General features: G+C 25.7%; 1 protein-coding gene across 5 annotated transcripts; it reads left to right on the top strand.

Moving 5' to 3' along the window:
* Positions 1–1426: 1426 nt before the first annotated feature.
* LOC127288783 (nucleosome assembly protein 1-like 1) lies at positions 1427–20183 on the top strand. 5 transcript variants are annotated; one of them, XM_051316431.1, is made up of 9 exons: positions 1427–1585; positions 10620–10771; positions 15234–15541; positions 15653–15806; positions 15931–16068; positions 16205–16352; positions 16608–16727; positions 19024–19146; positions 19479–20183. In XM_051316431.1, exons 2-9 carry the CDS (start codon positions 10628–10630, stop codon positions 19481–19483), a joined length of 1140 nt encoding a protein of 379 aa, XP_051172388.1. In that variant the 5' UTR covers positions 1427–1585; positions 10620–10627; the 3' UTR covers positions 19484–20183. The 5 variants fall into 5 exon arrangements, with proteins under 5 accessions (XP_051172388.1, XP_051172386.1, XP_051172390.1 ...); XM_051316429.1 differs by having other exon boundaries at positions 1436–1585; positions 10608–10771; positions 19024–20183; XM_051316432.1 differs by having other exon boundaries at positions 1485–1585; positions 10712–10771; positions 19024–20183.
* Positions 20184–21301: the final 1118 nt, after the last annotated feature.

Below are 21301 nucleotides of genomic sequence, written 5' to 3'. Positions count from 1 at the left end.
CACCATTTATTCTACTTACCTTCATATTTTTTAAAAATATTTAAAGTCAAATGTTAAATTCTCCGCCAAAAGATCGCAACAGACACTAATGGAGAATTTACACCTTCGGCAAAAAATTTTCTTCATTTTGCATTTTCCGAAATACACTTACCTGATTGGTTGTCCACAATGAATCAGATTCTGGACAACCTATCAGATAAATGTATTTCGGAAAATGGAAAGTAAAGAAAATTTGTTACCTTAGGTGTAAATCACCCCGGTGACAGTCTTGAGTTGAAACTCAGACCAGATTTGACCGTTGCCACCGGTGGCGCTGGCTGTGTAGTGGGAACATTTCAATGAAAATTCATAAGTTAACACAGAAAAATTTACTTTTTACTTATTAAAGTTTATTTAATCGTGTTTATTTGGGCATATAATTAATTTAGAAACTTTTAAACATATTTTATAATATAATTAACTTTAGAAAAGAGTGAAGTTTTTTATTTATAACAAAAAATATGTACCAATTCCTAGCGGGAAATTCAAATAAAATAAATTTTTATTTATTTATTTATATTTTATTTATTTGTAATAAATTGTTAAATACTTTTATTTGTGATATTTGATGAGTACATAATAATTACTTAATTTGAATTTCCCGCCAGGAATTGGTACATATTTTTCGTTATAAATAAAAAACTTCACTCTTTTCTAAAGTTAATTATATTATAAAATATGTTTAAAAGTTTCTAAATTAATTATATGCCCAAATAAACACGATTAAATAAACTTTAATAAGTAAAAAGTAAATTTTTCTGTGTTATCCCATGCATTTTCATTAAAATGTTCCCACTACACAGCCAGCGCCACTGGTGGCGACGGTCAGTTCTCACTTTCTCAGCCAAGTTTATTCCTATAGAAAATGGTACAAGTGTCACGGGGGTGGTGTAAATGCTCCATTATACCTTCTGTCGAAAAATTTTCTTTTCTTTTGTATTTTCTCCAAAATGTGCAAATTTGATTGGTTGTCCACAATTTGACTAAATTGAAAAGTCGTGACACTTCTATAATTTTATTAGTTTATGGGCGAAAAGGTATAAAGGTTTTTATATATTAAATTAATATCAATATATTTACTGCTGTTATAAATAGAACTAAATTAAATAGTTCAATAATTAAATAAATATTAAATAATTATTTCTCATGGAGTCCATTTATTATATGAGAGCCTACCCAACCCTGTCAATCGCGCGACGTTATAAAACGTAATCATGTGAATGTACCTTTAAAGACATATTTCACATCGCGAGCAAAAATAATTGAATATATCAAATTTAGAAAAAATAGTTAATTTCTATCCAATTTGTATGGTTCGTATTATCTCTATTAGAAAAATAAAAATATAGTGATTTTTTTTTCTTTCATTTTGCCGTGTCTATAGACATTACCCGCGCAAATATGGCTGAAAATAACGAACTTCAGACAATTATCTAAGGTCTTCTATCACGGTGTTAAGCTACCATAGAAGAGACCGGTTCACATTGTCGCTTTTCAGATCCTGTCCTCTTTCCTGTTGGCGTCGTTTCCTTTACACAAAAAAAAGGTACGAAATTCACTCTAAATTCTGTAATAAAATTTGATTCTTCAAAAAATAATAAATATTTTTATTAATTCAATAATTAAAATCATTATTTTCATTAAACACATTTGCGTTTATAATTTTTCTTCCAACACTACAGTGTATGTATTTCAACGACCCATGTGCACGCTAAAATTTTTTTTTTTTTTTTTTTTTTTTTAATAAAAATTTCTTTTTTATGTCATGACAAAATTTATGGCTGATTTTAATATTATATTATTAATAAAGGGGAAAAAAATGTCACATCACAATTTTGTAATGTCGCAAATTTTTTGACAAGAAAAAATTGTTTTTTTTTTATTGGTAAATTATTGTCTCGGAAAGTTAGGCGGTAAAAGTAACCTTTGTGCTAAAAACATGGCAGACTATTTTACGATTCATTGCATGGTCTTTGGATGATAATAACTCTTTTTTCTTTTGTGCTCTATTCAATTGATTAAGATAAAATTTTTTCCTCTTGAAAGAGGGTCGGCAAAATAAGTGAGTTTAATTTATTTTTTAAATTTCTATTGTTTCAACATTACGATCACATGCGAATTGAAAATTTAATTCTCTCCTTAATATAACCTCTATTCTGTGACGTTTAATTTTTTTTTTCAGTGTTAGAGAATAAAAATTTCGCAATTTATTGTAATAAATTATTGTTTGTGAATTGAAATTTAAGGTAATTTTTAAGGAGAAAATTATGTAGTTTGTGTGACAATTTTATTTTATTCTACGAGACTATTATTATTATTTGTATATATTGAATATCGGAAATTCAGGCGCGCAAAACGTGATTAATTTTTTTTTTATTATCAATTTTTAATGTTTTAATTTATGTGCCTTATCAATATTTTAATATTAGTGTTCATAGTGAAAAAATAAAAGATTTTGTGTTTTTTTTAACGAAAGTTATTTTTAGTATAGAATTAGAGAATTTTTTTTTTTTTTTTTACAGAAGTTTTGAGAAAGTACGCAGATTTTTCTAGATTCAGCAACACGTGTTTTATTTTCTGTAGACAAAAAAAAATTTTTTTGACGATAGTGTGAAGCTCTAGTGAAAAAACATGATTCTTTTTTTTTAATTATGTATAAAAAAAATTTTTAATCGAAAATTTCAATTCAATATAAATTTTAATTTAAATTTCAAGTAATTAAAATTTCAATAAATTTGTAATTTTTATTTTTTCAAAACAAATTTTTTTTTTAATTTAAATTTTCAACAAATGCAAATTTAATTTGACGAAAGTGAAAATTAAAAAAAATTTCAATTTATTATTAATCAATTTTAGTTATAAATTATTTGAAGTTAAATTTACCATAATTTTGATTACGTTACATATCCTAATTTAAATTTACCAAAATTTTGATTGATTTAAGTTTCAAAATTATGCAAATTTTAATTTACCAAAATTTCGATGGATTTAACTTTCAGTTTATTGAAATCTTTATTTGATTTAAGTTTCAAATTCTTCGAATTTAAATTTCATGACTAGGATTATACGACTTTTTCGACTTTTTACGACTTATTTAAATAAAATGCGACTTTTTCAACTTCAAAAAAATTTTTAAACAAAATACGTTTTTTTTAGTATACAATGAAGATGATTTTCAAATCTTTTTTATTTCAATTATTTAACAAATTTTTAACTAAACTTCTTCACTAAATTAATTATTTTTAAAATTTTTAATGAAATTCTTCACAAATTTAATTATCTTAAACTATTTTTCAATTAAAATTTTTATGAAATTTAATAATTGTTTATAATTAAAAAAAAGAATTAGCAAATATAATTCCAAAAAATTTTTAATTCCAAATCACTTGAAATTTTATTATTTGCAAAAATTTCAATTATTTTTAATGATTTTTATAATATTCTTCGAAAATTCAATTATCTGAAAGCATTTTTCAATTAAAAACTTTTGGAAATCACTAAAAAATTTCTCTTATTATAATTATTGTCTGAAATTTTATACAATCTTTTGAAATTCAATTATTTTCAAAAATTTCAATTTAAAAGCTTTTAAAATTTAATTATTTCTAAAATTTTCCATCTACAATTTTTTGAAATTTAATAATTTCAACTAAATTTCAATCATTTTTAATAATGTTTATAATATTCTTCGCAAATTCAACTATCTGAAACCATTTTTCATTTAAAAAGTTTTCAAATTATTGTATTTTTGTCAGCAAATTTTTAATAAATTTTTTAGTGAAATCATTAAAAAAATTTAATTAAAAATCACTTGATGTTCAATTAATTTCAAAAATCTAAATTGTAAATCTTTCGAAAATTCAATAACTTTTAAAAAATATTATCTAAAATTATTTGATAAATTATTTTGAGTTCTTTTAAATTTAATTATTGTCTGAAAATTAACAAAATCTTTTGAAATTCAATTATTTCTAAAAATTTTAACTTTAACTCTTCCAAAATGATTAATTAAAAGAAATTTTTATTTAAAAATTTGTAAAACTTGACTACTTAAGTATTGCTTGAAATTTTGAAACTTTTAGAAATTTGTCCTATACTTAAATAAAATTTTGAAAATTTGTCTTACAATTAGTTCGATTCTGAAATATTGGAAATAAATTTTCTTGATAATATTCTTATAGAATTAATCTCACTACAAAATTAATAAATTAAATTTAATATCTAATAACATTAGTTATTTAAAGTAAAATATTTATTAACCAATTAAATTTTGTTAAAATAAAAACATGGAATTTTTCGACTTTTTTTTTAATATAAATCGACTAAAACAACTTTTTTTGTTGTGCCTTAAAGTTGATCCGATACCTGCAATTTATCAAAATTTTATTTGATTTACTCTCTAAATCTGAATTAGTAAAAATTTTTACTAATTTAAATTAGTGACTTACTTTTTGCTTTAGAATAAGTTAAATTTTTCTAATTGCTAGTAAAAGATACTAATACCCGTGTGGAAAAAGCCACGATCTTGCCCTCAAGAGTTCGGGGCCCCCGGCGGGGGCCCATGAGGGCTGATCCATATGGCGAATCCATGAGGGGCACCGTAGGGGCCCCGCATGGATCGCCCTCATGATCGATTAGCAAAATTTTCTAAGTCCAAAAATCAAATATTTTTTTATCACCAAAAAATTAATGTTTATAATGATTCAGAACCACGAAAAACGCGTTTTTAATAAAAATATATTTACACTTTTTTGAAAATAACTCTCACACTTATGGCAAAATAGATGAGGGCCACCGTAGGGGCCCGCATGGATCGCCCTCATGATCGATTAGCAAAATTTTCTAAGTCCAAAAATCAAATATTTTTTTATCAACAAAAAATGAATGTTTCCAATGATTCAAAACAACGAAAAACGCGTTTTTAATAAAAATATATTTACACTTTTTTGAAAATTCGCCTGAGATGATTTATGATAATAATCATAAAGCATATAATTAATTATATTTTATAAATTGCATTTGATTGGAAAATATAATTTAATATCTTAACTTTAACTAAATGATGTTAAGCACTTTTCTTTGTTAGGTATTTTTCAAGTTTAAATAGCATCAAGAAGTTAGCATTCGTTTTGAAGTAGCGTGCGTAGCGTAGTTGGTAAAGCGTTAGACTCATAGTCCGTAGGTCGTAGGTTCGATTCCCCCCATGCGTTAGATTTATTTATTTCTCAGGTTTGCGTTTAATCATTAATTCTATGTATGAATTAATTGAAAAATGAAAATATCCGTTAATAGTATGCATAAATTACATATTTTTTAATTTTTTAATTAATTAATTTATTATTACTTTTAATTATATCCGACAGTTAATTAATTAGAACGTTAATTAACAGAGAGTAATTGAGAGTAAGCACGTAATGCAAATCGCGCTTTTCTATTAAAGTCTGCCCCCTCGCGGTCAAAATATCGAAGCTTAGGTGGTTAGCTATATATATTCCTTAAATCGGTGAGGCTACACACATACGCATAATGTAATGGCTAAGCCGAATGACGTTCGGAATTGATCGGGCGGGCTCGTGTATCTTTGCGTGAATTAGAGAAACTAACTGAAAACGAACCGTGCGGGCCTCATCCAATGTTTTGACTTTTTTTCAGATAAAGTATATGAGCCGGTTTTTGAAACAATTCACTAATCGACAATATTTTTAAGGTTAAATTTAGAAATTTTAATTTAAATTAGTAATTAAAATACAATTTTAATTTATTATTTAAATTTCATTTTAAATTTTTATAAAATTTAGAATTCTAAATGTTCTCTCTTCGAATGCATAGTTGAATAAGTACGAAATTCGTTTTCAATAAATCTTATCATAATTATTTTAAATTTTTAATTAAAATATGTTTTTCTTAAACGTATGGGTGATTTCACGTGAGATTTCAGTCGACCCTTTAAATTCAGCCAAATATAATTTTTTCGTGTTCTGTAGTGAAAAAAAGATACTTTCTTTATGCAAATTTTCGAGTTATTTTTCAAAATTTCAGTTTTGTAAATGTAGACAAAAAACTGGATTTTTTCAATTTTTGCCAAGAGAAGAAAAGTTCCAGTTTATCTTTTACTTTTCAATAATGTTAACGAAATTATATTTTCATTTTTTATTAAAAAATAAAAAAATTTTATAAACAAATTAAGTTTTTTTAAATTGGAATATGATTTTTAAAAAAAAATTTTAAACATACCTAAAAATACTAAGAAATACTGGAAATAACTAAGATTATAGGTTTAAATAAACATTTAAACACTGCGCGCAGCATTGTGCACATTTCTGAAAAGTAAAAAAAATTGTTAAATTATTGTTAAAAAATTTTCTTTCATTTTTCATAGTGAAATAAAATTTCAGGTTTCAAAAAAAAATTTTTTAAATAATTTTTAACAATTTATCAATTTTTTTTACTATTCAAAAATGTGCACAATGCTGCAAGTGGTGTTTTTTTTAAATACATAAAAATATAAAACTTATTGGCTGACTAAATTTTTTCACTAAATCTTCTTCTTATTACCAGGTATGTTTTAAAAAAATCACATACAAATTAAAAAAAAATTAATTTGTTTATAAAAAATTGTTACTTTTTTAATAAAAAATGAAAAACAAATTTTTTTGATAACACTATTGAAAAGTAAAAAAAACTGACATAATTTTTATAAATATTATCTTTATTTATTTAATTTAGTTAAACATAAATAATAATGTGAAACTAAACACCATAGAATATTCTATACAAATTAATAATGTATTAAATTGTGGGTAATTTTAATAGGTATTGACAACAATGTTTACAATTTAAATTTTAAGAATATTCTCATTTTATTTAAAATTAAATCATTTTTTACTTGGACAAGCCCAAAGAAAAAATAATTAATTAATTTACAAAAACAATTTTTCTGATTTAAAAACCTATAAAATATTTTTTAAAATTGATTATTTTATTTATTTATTTTAAGTTAAAACATTTAATCTCTTGACAAAATGTTTTTAAATTTAATATTTTAAAAAATGTAAGCTACTTATAATGTGTAAGCATTTACAAATCGAAAATTTAAAAGTATAATATAAAAAAAATTATATTTTTTTATAAACTATTAAATAGACATAAAAAATTGATTCAATTTTAAATAAAATGAGAACATTCTTAAGAATTAAATTATACACCGAAAAAAAAATATTCTTGTATTCAGAGGAAAATTCCTCTTACAGAATCCTCTTGAATTTTATTCTTAAAACAAGAGTATTACTCTTTAAATAAGAATATTTTCCTCTAATTTCAAGAGGATCGAAACAAAAGGACTATTCTAGGGCATTCATCTTATATTCAGAATAATCTTTTTAGAATAAAGATAATACTCTTAGAATTTAGAATAATCTTCTATGTTTAAGAATATTCCTCTAAATTCTTAGAGGATTTCCCATAGAAATTCGCTCATGCGCAAAGATGATTGCGTCATAAATCGCATATCATGCGTAAAAAAGTTTTAGTTTCTGTGTAAAAAAAGGGGAATTAAACAAAATGGATAATAATAATCTTTTAAATATCTTGATAGAGTTGCAACATACCCAATACATGCCTATTTTTGAAGGTAAAAGGAATTTTTAAAAGTAATTTTTAAAAAAATTTAAATAATTTTGAGGTTATGCTATTTAAAATTTTATTTTATTACGATTTTTATTTATCTTAATTTTATTTAAAATTTATTTAAAATAAATTTTCAAATTTAATGAATTATATGTTTTGCGCATAAAAATATTATTAAAAATAGATTTAGTTGATTTATTCAAAAAAATTAAAATCAATTTCAATTTATTTATACTCAAATAGTTGTAAATCATGGAATAACAAATTTTATTCCTTTTAATTTTATAGATTATATCTATGACATAAAAATTAGATGATTGCATTTTTATTATTTCAGAGTTCTTTTTAAGATGATATTTTCCTTTTAAAATAAGAGTATCCTCTTAAATTAAGAGGCATAATTTTACATAGAGGACAATCCTCTTAAACCTAGAGGACATCCTTTTGCAGCATATACTAGAGGAAAATATGCATTGAAATAAGAGGAATCCTCTTGAAACAAGAGGATTTTTTTTTCGGTGTAAACATTGTTGTCAGTATTAGGTAAAATTTTTAAATTCTAAAATTTTATTATAATATTACAAAAAATATTTTTCAAAAATTTTAACGGCAAAATAATAAAAAGAATTTAATTTTTCTTTTAATATGACTTTGACAAAAGCACATTATTTCACATTACTAATCTATGATTTAACTGAATTAAATAAATAAAGATAATATTGTAATATCGAAATTTTTTTTACTTATTATAAAATAATTATGATATAAGATTTATTGAAAACGAATTTCGTACTTATTCAACTATGCATTCGAAGAGAGAACATTTAGAATTCTAAATTTTATAAAAATTTAAAATGAAATTTAAATAATAAATTAAAATTGTATTTTAATTACTAATTTAAATTAAAATTTCTAAATTTAACCTTAAAAATATTGTCGATTAGTGAATTGTTTCAAAAACCGGCTCATATACTTTATCTGAAAAAAAGTCAAAACATTGGATGAGGCCCGCACGGTTCGTTTTCAGTTAGTTTCTCTAATTCACGCAAAGATACACGAGCCCGCCCGATCAATTCCGAACGTCATTCGGCTTAGCCATTACATTATGCGTATGTGTGTAGCCTCACCGATTTAAGGAATATATATAGCTAACCACCTAAGCTTCGATATTTTGACCGCGAGGGGGCAGACTTTAATAGAAAAGCGCGATTTGCATTACGTGCTTACTCTCAATTCCTCTCTGTAATTAATAAATTCAATTTGAGTAAGAATTTAATTTAAAATTGAATAATTATTAAATAAATATGTTATTTATTCATAACTTAAGCTTATTTATTATTAATTAACTTTTATTATTAATATTATTGATTAAAAAACATTATGGCAAACTTGAGGGCAAGATGAGGGCAAACGTGAGGGCCCATAAGGGCGCCCGTAGGGGCACCCTCATGGATCGCCCATGCGGGCACCCTCATCGATGAGCATGTCGTTTCCATGAGGGGCCCCTATGGATCATCTATATGCGCCCCTCATGGCATGAGGGCGATCCATAAGGGCCCCCGCTGGGGGCCCACATCACTTTTCCACACGGGTAGTTAGTAAAATTTTACTAATTGAGAAACAAAAAGTGAGTCACTAATTTAAAATTGTAAATTGTTTTACGAATTCAGATTTAGAGAGTAAATTTCAAATTATTGGATTTTTATTTTACCACAATTTTGATGAATTTAAGTTTCAATTTATTCAAATTTTCATTGACTTAAATTTCACATTAAATTTTGATTTGTTACTCAAAAAATTTAATTGTTTTAATTGTAATCCGTTTAAGACATAAATAAATAAATAAAAATTCAAATTTATCAAAATTTTTAAACTATTAATGCTTCAGTCATTGATAAAAAAATTCAATTATTAATCTAAATTTGAATAGATACAAATTAGCTATTTTGCACATTTACGATTTTTAGGAAAATATTTTTTTTTGTTTACTACCCTACTTTTTAATAATTCAAAATAAAAATTAACATCTATTTATTAAAATTAATAATAACCGTATAAGAAAAGGTAAAACTCCAACATTCCAAAAATATAGAAAATTTTGGTAACAAGATTGAATTAAAAAAATTTAATGTAATCGCTTATGAAAACTTTTGTTTTCAACTTAAATGAATGTTGGTCTTTTTGTATAATGATTAAAAGACAAAAAAAGTTTGGGCAAATCCCAAAGTTTGAGAATAGATGAGTGACGTATTTCATAATGTAATCTTAAAAATTAATTTGATTTTGTTTTAAAAAAAAATTTATAATAATAATTGCTAAGTAAAAAAAATTTACTTTAATTTAAAATTAACCTTCATTTACCCCATATCCAAAAAAAAACATTCCTAGAATATTCCTTGAGGTGCATTATATCCCAGCATTTTTAAATATATTTTTTAATTTCTTTATTTTATTTTTTAGTTCCATATTTTTTCAATTTAAAACAATTTTCACTTTTAATTTGATTAATTTCTATTTAATTTTATTATAAAATTTAATTGATTTCTTTTAAAAATTCTTCATTATTTCAAAAAAAAAAAAAAAAAAATGTCGCTAATAAATTTTCGTCTAAAGTAATTAGTAAATGTTAAAAATGAAGTTCTTAAATTGAAAACATTTTTTAATTAAAAAAAAGAAAATATTTTCTAGTAGAATATTTATGCTACGGAACTTTTAATTCAATTTTTAAATAAGAAACCTTTTTTTGTTTTAATACTATTTTTGAACAAAATTTTATTCTTAAAACACAAAGAAAAAGTGTATTTTTTTAAAGATAAAAATAAATAATAAATATTATATTTTATCCGTGTGGTTGATTAAAAAATTATGCTGGGATCTGAGGCATCTGAAAAATGTGAATGAAGGTTAAATAAAAAAAAAGCAAATACGTCACATGTGAATAGAATTTTTTACAGTCCCTAATATGACCAACGATCCTGAACGTACTGGTGATCCGAGCAATATGGGTACTGTCGAAGATGAAGCTGATAACCGTCTTCTTTCGCAGATCTGCCAAAACTTTGACTTATCTTCTTTACAAGGTCAATTAGACGCACATAGAATGGAGGTGAATATATATTTTTTTCTGTCATTTTAATAAAATAAACTCCTCTATAAAAAATTGACAAAGTAGAAGAAAAAATTTTTTTAATCAAATTAAAACATAATTTTTTAATTTTCTTTTTTTTTCTTAACTGCTAAACAATTTTGTGTATTTAAAGGTGAAAATAGTTTGTTACACTGACAATCTGATTGTTAATATAGAACTAACAAATTTGATTTGTTGTTGCAAAAAAATTTACATTTTTTTTGAAAATTTCTAACATTTATTTATTTTTACAAAAACGGAATAAAGATCTCGATTTTTTTACCATAAATTCTAATTTTTTCAGAACTTGAAAATATTTTCGATTTTTTTCCAATTTATTTTTTTCTAATACTTTTTATCTTCTTCAATTTTTCAAAAATAATTTCTAAAATAAAAGGAGAATTTAAAGGAAAAATTTAAAACACGAGTAGTGTGAGAAAAACATTGAGAAAGACAAAAAATACAATAATTGGAGAAAGAAAAATAGAAAATTTAAGGAAATGCAAAAGAAACTTTGAGAAAAAAATCGAGAATTTTAGAAATTTACAAAATAAACGGAGTATTTCTCAGGAAAATTGAAAAATTTGGTGTCAATTTGTAATAATAAAATAAATTTTAGGATTTTCAAAAAAAAATAAGAATAAATATGGGGAGAAAAATATTTTAAAAAACGAATATTTTGGAAAAATGAAAGCGAATTAAAAATTTAAGAAAATAATAAGTCGAAATTAAATTAAAATAAATATAGATTTTTAGAAATAACAATTAAGAAAATTTGAAGAATAATTTGAAAAAGAATTTTAAAAAAATCCGTACAAAACTCCGTTCCGTACACCAACAATAATAAACTCCTTTTTATATAAATAAATAAAGATATATTAATAAAGAAACACATTTAAATATCTACTTTGTATAACTTTTATTTTTGATACTTTCATTCAATGTAAAATTTGTGTTACAATTTTTTGCCAAAAATATTGTTTCGTATGATCACGTGTCTCAATAAATAACATGGCTTAGTACCTATTCACAAATTATCGCATATCCGCAAGGCCCAGTCGAACTTATCGTGAGCTCAACCGTGACTGTTGACAAATTTCTACTCATAAAGTATATCATATTCACAAGTCTTAGTCGAACTTATCCTAAGCTCAACAGTGACTGCCTGCCGACTTCTATCAAATCCAATCGGTTTCGTTATATTTTTCCTGTAATCTACACGCAAAAATACGTATGTGTTGTAAATTGCAGTTCTTCATATACAAAAATGCAGAATCTAAGGGGGGGCAGGGTAATTTTTTGCAATTTTTTCGAAAAAATCAAATTCGTTTCCTTTCTAGTTCGTAGCCATCAAATCCAATCTTTCTCGCTATATTTTTCCTGTAATCTACACGTGAAAATACGTATGTGTACTAAATTGCAGTTCTTCATATACAAAAATGTGGAAGTTAAGGGGGGGGGGCAGGGTCATTTTTTTGCAATTTATTTGAAAAGAAACCGTTTTCTTTCCTTTCTAGCTCGTAACCATCAAATCCAATCGGTCTCGTTATATTTTTCCTGTAATCTACACGTGAAAATACGTATGTGTACTAAATTGCAGTTCTTCATATACAAAAATGTAGAAGTTAAGGGGGGGACACAAAGTTGGGACGGACGTAAGAGTCTTTTCGTAAGGGTTCCGTCGGTACACCGAAGATGTACGGAGCCCTAAAAAACATGAGAATTTAAGAAAATATGTACAAAGTGTAGAAAGAGAAAATTGAGAATTTAATGTTAAATTTAATAGTAAATAAATATTTATAAATTGAATTTTTATTCTTATAAATTAACAACTTTCTTTGAAAAAAAATTTTTAAAAATGGCTATTTTTCTGCCTCTTGGTATCATACCAGCAAGTTTTATTTAAATTCGTTAGCTTTCTCTGAATTTTGATTTAAAAAAAACTTCTGAATTGACTACCTACAATAAAAGAATAGGTATGGGTACAAAAGGTCCAAACCAAAAGGTCCAATCCAAAAGTTCCAAAACTATGAAGATCCAAAAAGACAAAAGTCCAAACAAAAAAAAAAGAATAATTACATTCAGTTGTTATTACTTTCGTATGAAGTTGTTTCAGGAATAACCTACATTTCATAAAATTGTTAGTTTTTAGTTTTCTCCTTTGTAAACGTCAAATATTCAAAAATTTTAGTTAATATTTATATAAAATGGCTAGTGCCATACTGGTAGGGAAATATAGTCAATTTTCGTAGATATTTGAAGATTTATTCAGGCTTCGAAGTAACACACTTTTTCACTTTTTTTTGGTCAAGGCTACTTTTTAATACTAATTTTGGCAATGTCTTAACTGGGTAGTTCAATAATAAAACATTTATAAAAACTTAAGATCTATCTAGAAAAACAAGGAGGGGGTCCTTTATGTTTATTTCATAAACATTATGCTTCCTCATTGTGTGAAGCAAAAAATTCGCTTCCTCGTGAAGGAAGCAATGAATTTGTCCAATTCAATTGATTGATTTAAAAAATTTCGAGTTAAAAATGTTTTAAATTAATTAAATTTTTTGAAAAATAAAGAAAATTTTAATTAATTTTGAGTGTAACATAAACTTTATATATACGAATCGATTCGTTTTAATGCAAGGAATACAATTATTTTATTCATCAACTTGAATTTAAAAAAAACACAAAATTTTTTAGCTAAAATATGAATTTTCGATTTTTCAATTTTTATTAATTCTCAAATTTTAAATCAAATCTATACTTTATATATACCAACCAATTCGTTTCAATGCAGGGAATAAAATTATTTCATATATAAACATGAATTTAAATAAACACATCATTTTTTAGCTAAAATGAGAATTTTTGATTTTTTAACTTTCTTTAATTCTTTAAATTTCAATCAAATCTATACTTTATATATATCAATCGATTCATCTTGACATAAAGAAGACGATTATATTATATATTACCTTAAATTTTTCGATTTAAAAATTTTTTCAATTAAAAAAAAATTTTTGGAAAAAAGACGATAAAATTTTTTTTTTTGGGTATTTTTAAAAATCCTCTCGTCATTTTTGAGAGATTAATGTGTTAAATAAGCCTACCAAATTTTATCCAAATCCATTAAAACCTGTTAAAGATATCGTGTTCACAAAAACGATCCACACACACACACACATACATACATACATCCGGACAATTGATCAGGATCTCATATAACATGTTTCTATATAGAGGAAAATTTGTTTTCACCATTTTTAAAAAGTTTATAAACGAAAGGACTACATAGCTTCCTCCACGAGGAAGCAAAATTAATAATTTTTTTATTGTACAAAATTATGGCTATGTGGATTCTAAATTTATAAAATTTATATGACTAAAAACAAACCTAGAGTGTCTAACGGTCAGGGAAAAATCGGAGAATTTCTTTAATTTTCTGGAAATTTTTACAAATAAATTAAAATAACTACTTGTTTCAAAAGATTTTTTTACTTTTTTCCCCATGCAGATACATTAAGTAAATAATTATTTACTACTATTTATTGAATCTAATACAAGATTTTTTAAACACAAATAGTGAGTTACTTGGAACAATTAATTAATTTTTTTCTGCGTGAATTATTTGATTTTTTAATATAAATAAAAATTATTTGATATAATAAATTTATTTAATATAGTTCAAGTAAAGTAAATTATTTATTAATAAAAATAATTTCTTATTTATTGCTAATACATTATTTTATTGAATCAAAAAAATATTTCGATCAAATAAATAATTAATTTAAACGAAAAAAATGAATTTAAAAAAATTAATTTTTTTTTACTAAAACAAAAATAATCAGGAGAAAGAAGGTATTACTTTTACTCCTCAAAATTCTGATCGCCTTATTAAAAAACAAATTGTTATGAAAGATCTCCTTTAAATCTTATTAACAATTACAGTTTATTATATGCAAAATGTTATGAATAAGTGCGTTTTACTTTCTAATGTAAAATATCGAGAAAAAAGCTATTATATTTTCATGTTTTATGTTTATATCAAAATTTAATAAAAATATTGTAAATTCCTAATTTTATGTAATTTTTATTTTTTTGACAACGAAACAAAGTCACTTAAATTTCTTACTTAAAAAACTAATTTACTTCATTTTTAATATGTTACTTTTTGCTACTTTTTTTTCAATTTAGAGGACACTTTTTTTGTTTAAAATGTTACTGTTTCATATTTTTTTTGGTCTGCTACTAGACTTCCGAAACCTGAATGCTTACAAGAAAAAAATTTAAATTTAACAAGAAAAAAGTAAACCGGGAAAAATTAGGAAATAACCGGGAATTTTGTTGAACGAAATTAGTAGACACTCCCTGACTTGGTTTCTTTGTCATTCGCGTACATTAAAATCCGTCAAAATTAAAATTGTTTTATTTGCCGTTTAATTAGATGCTTCCAGCACCGGTGAAGAGGCGAATAAAGGCCTTGAAACAACTTCAATTAAAAACAACGAATATCGAGGCAAAATTCTTTCAAGAAGTTCATGAACTCGAATGTAAATATTACAAAATGTGTGTACCAATTTATGACGGAAGAAGTCAAATTATTTCGGGAGTATATGAACCCACGGATGAGGAGTGTGTTTGGGAAAGCGATGATGAGGATGAGGGTCTCAGTTCTGAGCTCAAAAATAAAGTCAAGATCGATATTAAGGATGAGAGCGAAATTAAAAAGGATGCTGAAGAGAAAAAAGAAAAGTATGTAAAAAAAAGAAACAAAAAAAATTCTTTTTAATTTCTATCAGAAAGAGGAAGAAAAAAAATTATCATATTTTGCTAGAGTTATTGATTTATATTTTTATTTTTTAGATCCGAAGATGAGAATATTAAAGGCATTCCAGACTTTTGGCTCACAATATTCAAGAATGTTGGCATGTTAGCTGATATTGTTCAAGAACATGACGAACCCATTCTTAAACATCTGTATGACGTGAAAGTGATATTCTTGGAAAAAGACCCAATGGTAATTTTTTATTTATTTAATTTTATATATTCGATTGCTGTATGGTGGAAAAATCCCTATCAAGAATTTAGTTTATGTAAAAATGTATTCGTGGAAAAAAAAATAATTCTAATTTTCTTTCTAGGGCTTTGTTCTCGAGTTTCACTTTGAGCACAATGAATATTTTACTAATTCCGTTTTAACAAAAGAATACATCATGAAATGTGAACCAGAAAAAAATGATCCGTTCAGCTTCGAAGGACCTGAAATTTATAAAAGCAAGGTAAAATAATTTTTAGATTTAATTAGTTTTAAAAAAATAATTTATTACTCTTTTTTTTTACTTTTTCAAAAAGATTTGAATTTAATTTACTGAATTAAAATGTTAATTTATTTAATTTTGTTCTATTTTCTTTAAGGGTTGTGTTATTGATTGGCGAAAAGGCAAGAATGTGACGGTTAAAACAATCAAGAAAAATCAAAAGCACAAGTCGCGGGGATCGATGCGCACAGTGACAAAAACTGTTCAAAATGATTCTTTCTTTAATTTCTTTAGTCCACCAGTTGGTAAGATATTTTTTATGCTGCCTTATAAATTAATTCTTTTTTTTAAATATAAGAAATTAAATTTTTTTTTTAATAACATGCCTCGGATTGTATGATTTTTTTTTCTAAATTCGAATACATAATTTTTATAAATTAGACTAAAGTTGTTTAAAACGATCCGAGGCCTGGAATAAAATTTTCTTATTCGATGTTTATAATTCTATTTTTGAAAGCAAAAATATTAGCCTTCAATTAAAAGGAAATATAAATTTTTAGTGCCTGATGATCAAGATGCAGAGTTAGATGATGATACTCAAGCTTTAGTAACCAGTGACTTTGAAATTGGCCATTACATCAGAGAGCGCATTGTTCCAAGAGCTGTGCTCTATTATACAGGTAATTTTTGAGTTTTAAAAAAAATTTTCTTCTAAAGGAATGATTCACAAAAAAAAATTTAATAAAGTAGGGCTGTTGTGTTATCAATGAAAAAATGTATTTTTCTCGAAAAGGGCTCTGGCGATTATTTTTTTTTTTTTTGTTTAAAAATACTCTGGGAACCTCAAAGATTCAAAATCCACAAGAAATTTTAGAGTGCAGGCAATTTTCATTTAAATTCATGGTAATTGTTTACTTATGCGGCTTTTTTCAATTTTCATTTTTTTTTTTTTTGATCAGACTAAACTTTTTCCGACGTACTTTAGCTTAAAAATGAATAATCAGATGGGGCAGCTTGAAAAAATGTAAGTACCGGAAGTCAGGGATGGGAAACATTGTTCAAAAATTCGGTTTTTCAAATTGATTTCGGTAAATATAGAAAATACATTAGGACTCCGGTTATCCGAGCTAATCTGGACCGGACTTACCTCGGATAAGGCGAAAACTCTGATAATCCGAATTGTTAAATATTTATGACAATTTACCATTATTATTGTTCAAACAATTATTATTTATTACAAACGGGAAAATAATAGAGGTGTGCAAAAAGCTCGAATTTCGAGTCGAGCCCGAGCTTGACTCGAGGTATCGAGTACTCGCATACTGTCGAGTACTCGAGTAAATTCGAGTATATTAAACGTTCAATTTTTATTGTTTTGCAAAAATTACTAAATTTATCAACAGATAAATGAATGACTACATATTTGAAATTACAAACTCATGAAAAAATAGTAAATAGCTTACAAACAATCAAATATTTAAATTCAATTTACACAAGAAATTCGAAGCTAATTTTCGCATTAGGCCTAGAGCCCAATGTAAGATTCCTCAGCCCAATATTTTGGTCATATACTTCACACGTTAAAACACATAATTTCATCCTCATAATTTCATCCTCAATTAGAGGATTTTATTTAACAAAAACAACCAATTTTTTGGGTTCAAAAATGTAGATCTTTTTGTTAGGAACAACTTTTGTCTTGAACATTTTTTATAAAAATTCGTACTTTTCAAGATATTTGCAAGTTTTCATACTTTTTGAGCAAAATACATTCTGCGTGTTAGCGCTAGAGACACGCAGCGCCGCACAAAAAACGCGATAACTTTTTTGCTAATTGCGATCCACGAAATTTTAAAACGGTTTTCGAATCCTTATGAAATTCCCTTTCCAATAAACTTTGGATCAACTTTCTACGATAACGAGAACATGGTTTATTTTTTAAATAAACAATTAATTTTGCAATAACAATTATTAAAAATCAAAAAATTTTAATTTTCATATTTTCAACTAAAACTGTATCATTTTCTGTGCAAGCATACCAATTTTTATAAAGATCCGTTCACTTAGTTCTAAGATATTTATTGTTTGACATAAGACTACAAAAAACTTCAATTGTTTATAACTTTGAGAAATTTAATTTTTTTTAAAAATCCTTTGAGGCAGTTTTTCAACTCATAATATTGTTTTAATTTTCTATATTTCCAAGCAAATAGGTACAGTACATCTTTAATTTGGGTGATTCACTTCAGGAATTTTTACTAAGCTTCGAGCCTTTTGCACACCACTAGAAAATAATATTGTATATATATATTCCATAATAATTTAAACAATTTGAATTTATTAAAAATAAACTCATATTTATAAAAAACTAAAATTAAAAATAACTCGGATAACGCGGACTAGACTCGCATAATTCAGAATTTACTACTGAGACACTACCTCGGATAAACAGGCTTTTACTGTATGAAAAAATAGTTTAAACGAAAGTTGTAGGTCACAACAAAATACAGATTTTATGTTCTATACATTTTTTCAAAACAATGCTTTATTTTTGAGATAAATGCGAAAAACGACAAAACACCACAAAAATTTTTGCCACCGCCAAAATTTTTTTTTAAAACGGAAGTCGATGTACGCGGCCTTCGGTCGTGGAATGTTCTATTTTTGCGTTTTAAAGAAATCTTCGCGGAGGGAATCGAATATGGCCAATAGTATTTTGCGGACAATGTATTTTATGTAATTTATGTATTATATTTATATTAGACAAAAGTGCGAAAAAAAAGTTACGCGGTTATTTGGGCCGCTGCTGCAGATCTCATCCGACTTTGTCCGCAGAATACTTTTGGCCATATTCGACCCCCCACTCCCCCCGTCAAGATTTCTTTAAAATGCAAAGAAGAAGAACATTCCGCGGCCGAAGGTTTTAATTTTATATTAAAATAAATTTGTTATTTTTTTTTCTTTTTTGTAATTTAGGTGAAGTTCTCGAAGACGAGGAGGATGATGATTATGAAGAAGACGAGGAAGATGATGAGGACGATGTAGATGATGAGGACGATGCAGAGGAAGAGGACGAGCACAACGAGGATCCAGTCGAGTGTAAACAGCAGTAGATTTTTCTTAAAAAGAAAAAAAAATACAAAATAAAACTAAAATGAAAAAGTCGTCTTTATAAACAGAGACAATATTAAGTCGCTTAAAGATCGTTTACCTTTTGACGACAGTGTTGTTAAAAAGCAAAGAAACATTACCGACAGAATGATTGACTAAAAAAAAAAAAAAAATCTCACATTGTCTAAGTTAATGATCGTTCACGTGTTCTTGAACGACAAAATGATTACAAAAAAAAAATCACACAATAGACTTGGACGAGACTGACAACAAAATCGAATCTTAATTATTGTCATATCACACATCATATCCGATTCCAGATTGAAGCCTAGCAGTTTTTAAAAGTTGGTGTCTGGAGCTGGAGCTATGAAAAAAACAAGAGATTCGGATTTCTTCGTCCTACATTTTGTCGATGGCGTCAAAAAAAACACACACATACACCTACACTTTGGCCTAGATTCGCTCTCCTACACTCTTGTACTTTTTACCTGTGTCCCTATTTTTTTTTTTTTTTGTTTTTTTTTATTAATATGATGATTTTATATTGTTACATATATATATTGTAGAAATTAATGCGAATCCAGACAAAAAAAACAAAACACATTTGATGATTATTCTTTTGAAAATGAAAAATCGATGTTATCGTATATGCAAATTTTTGAGTACTGTTGAAAGAAGCATTTTAATACAAAATTTATGAAATTAGAGACCTATTGATTCTCTGCGACATTTTCTCCGCTTTGTTCAATAATAAGTTATATTTTTTAATTATCTAAAAGAACATTATAATTTTGTTCCTTCCTTACGTTTTTTTTTGTTTCCTCGTTTGAAGGAAGCTTTTTTTCTATTATTAAAATTTTTATTTTTATTTTAGCGACTATTATATAATTATATTAGAACGCATTTAATAGAAACGATTTTTTCGGTAAAATTTTATTTATATAAAATTATTTTTTTTTCATATTTATTTTGTGATTTGTTTGCTTTTTTAGTATCCGAATGAAATAAAATTTCTTTTTAATTGATGATTTTAGTTTTCTTATGTTTTTAATATGTATTTCTATTTTTTTTTATTCTTGCTTTTCTATTTTTATATATTTAAAAAAAAAAGAAAAAAAAACCATTAAAAAAAACTAATTCAGATGAATTGAAATGAATTAACTTTTTGGCAAGGAATTTTTAATTATGTGTAATGATAAATATTGTATATTTTATTCTCTTTTAAAAAACCATTTTTATATTTTATTTAAAATTGTTTTTTCTTTGTTTTTTTTATAGCAATGCAGTTTATGTAATTTCAAAAAAGAAAAAAACTAAAGAAAATTTAAGTAGCGGGTCTGAGAGACCGCTATTGCGATTGGCTGTCGTGACGTCATAAAATTTTGATTATAAACCCCTAAGGCTGTATTTACAAGACTGCAGCGTTCGAAAACAGTCATGTAAACACAGCCTTAAGGCGCTAGTACCTCTGGAGCATTTAAGGTGCTTTTATACCTCCAGTATTTTGGTCAAGCAATCGGCTGGATTGAATTTTCACGGCTGTATCACTGAATTTGATTGGCTCTGACTAATATTTCATTTCCACCGTGAAAATTGAATATTTTCAGAGCCAATCAAATTCAGTGATTCTCCGTGAAAATTCAATCCAGCCGATTGCTTGATCAATATACTGGAGGTATAAAAGCACCTTTACATCTTCAGCAAAAAATTTTCATCACTTTGCATTTTCCGAAATACACTTACCTGATTGGTTATCCACAATGAATCAGATTCTATATAACCAATCAGGTAAATGTATTTCGGAAAATGCGAAATGAAGAAAATTTTTTGCCTTCGGTGTAAATGCTCCATAAGAGGTATAAAAGAACCTTAAATGCTCCATCACAAATTCTGAGTATACTCGGAATTTGTAAGAAATTTCACTAATTTTGATTGGCTCTGCATTTAAAGAATTTGGAAATATTCTAATCAAAGCCAATCAAAATTAAAAAACTGATAAATTTCGAGTGTACTCAGAATTTTTGAGGTATACAAGCGCCTTTAGGTTGGATTTACAAGTTGGGTTGGTTTCCATTGTCCCCACTCGCCATTTGTCATAATTCTCAATTACCGCACCCTGCTTTAGTGAAAATTTAAGGCCTGA

The sequence above is a fragment of the Leptopilina boulardi genome, unplaced genomic scaffold (assembly GCF_019393585.1).
Source record: "Leptopilina boulardi isolate dan_hultmark-lab unplaced genomic scaffold, ZJU_Lbou_2.1 LbouV2_396, whole genome shotgun sequence".
NCBI lineage: Eukaryota > Metazoa > Arthropoda > Insecta > Hymenoptera > Figitidae > Leptopilina > Leptopilina boulardi.
This window is presented reverse-complemented; position numbering and strand designations above follow the sequence as displayed.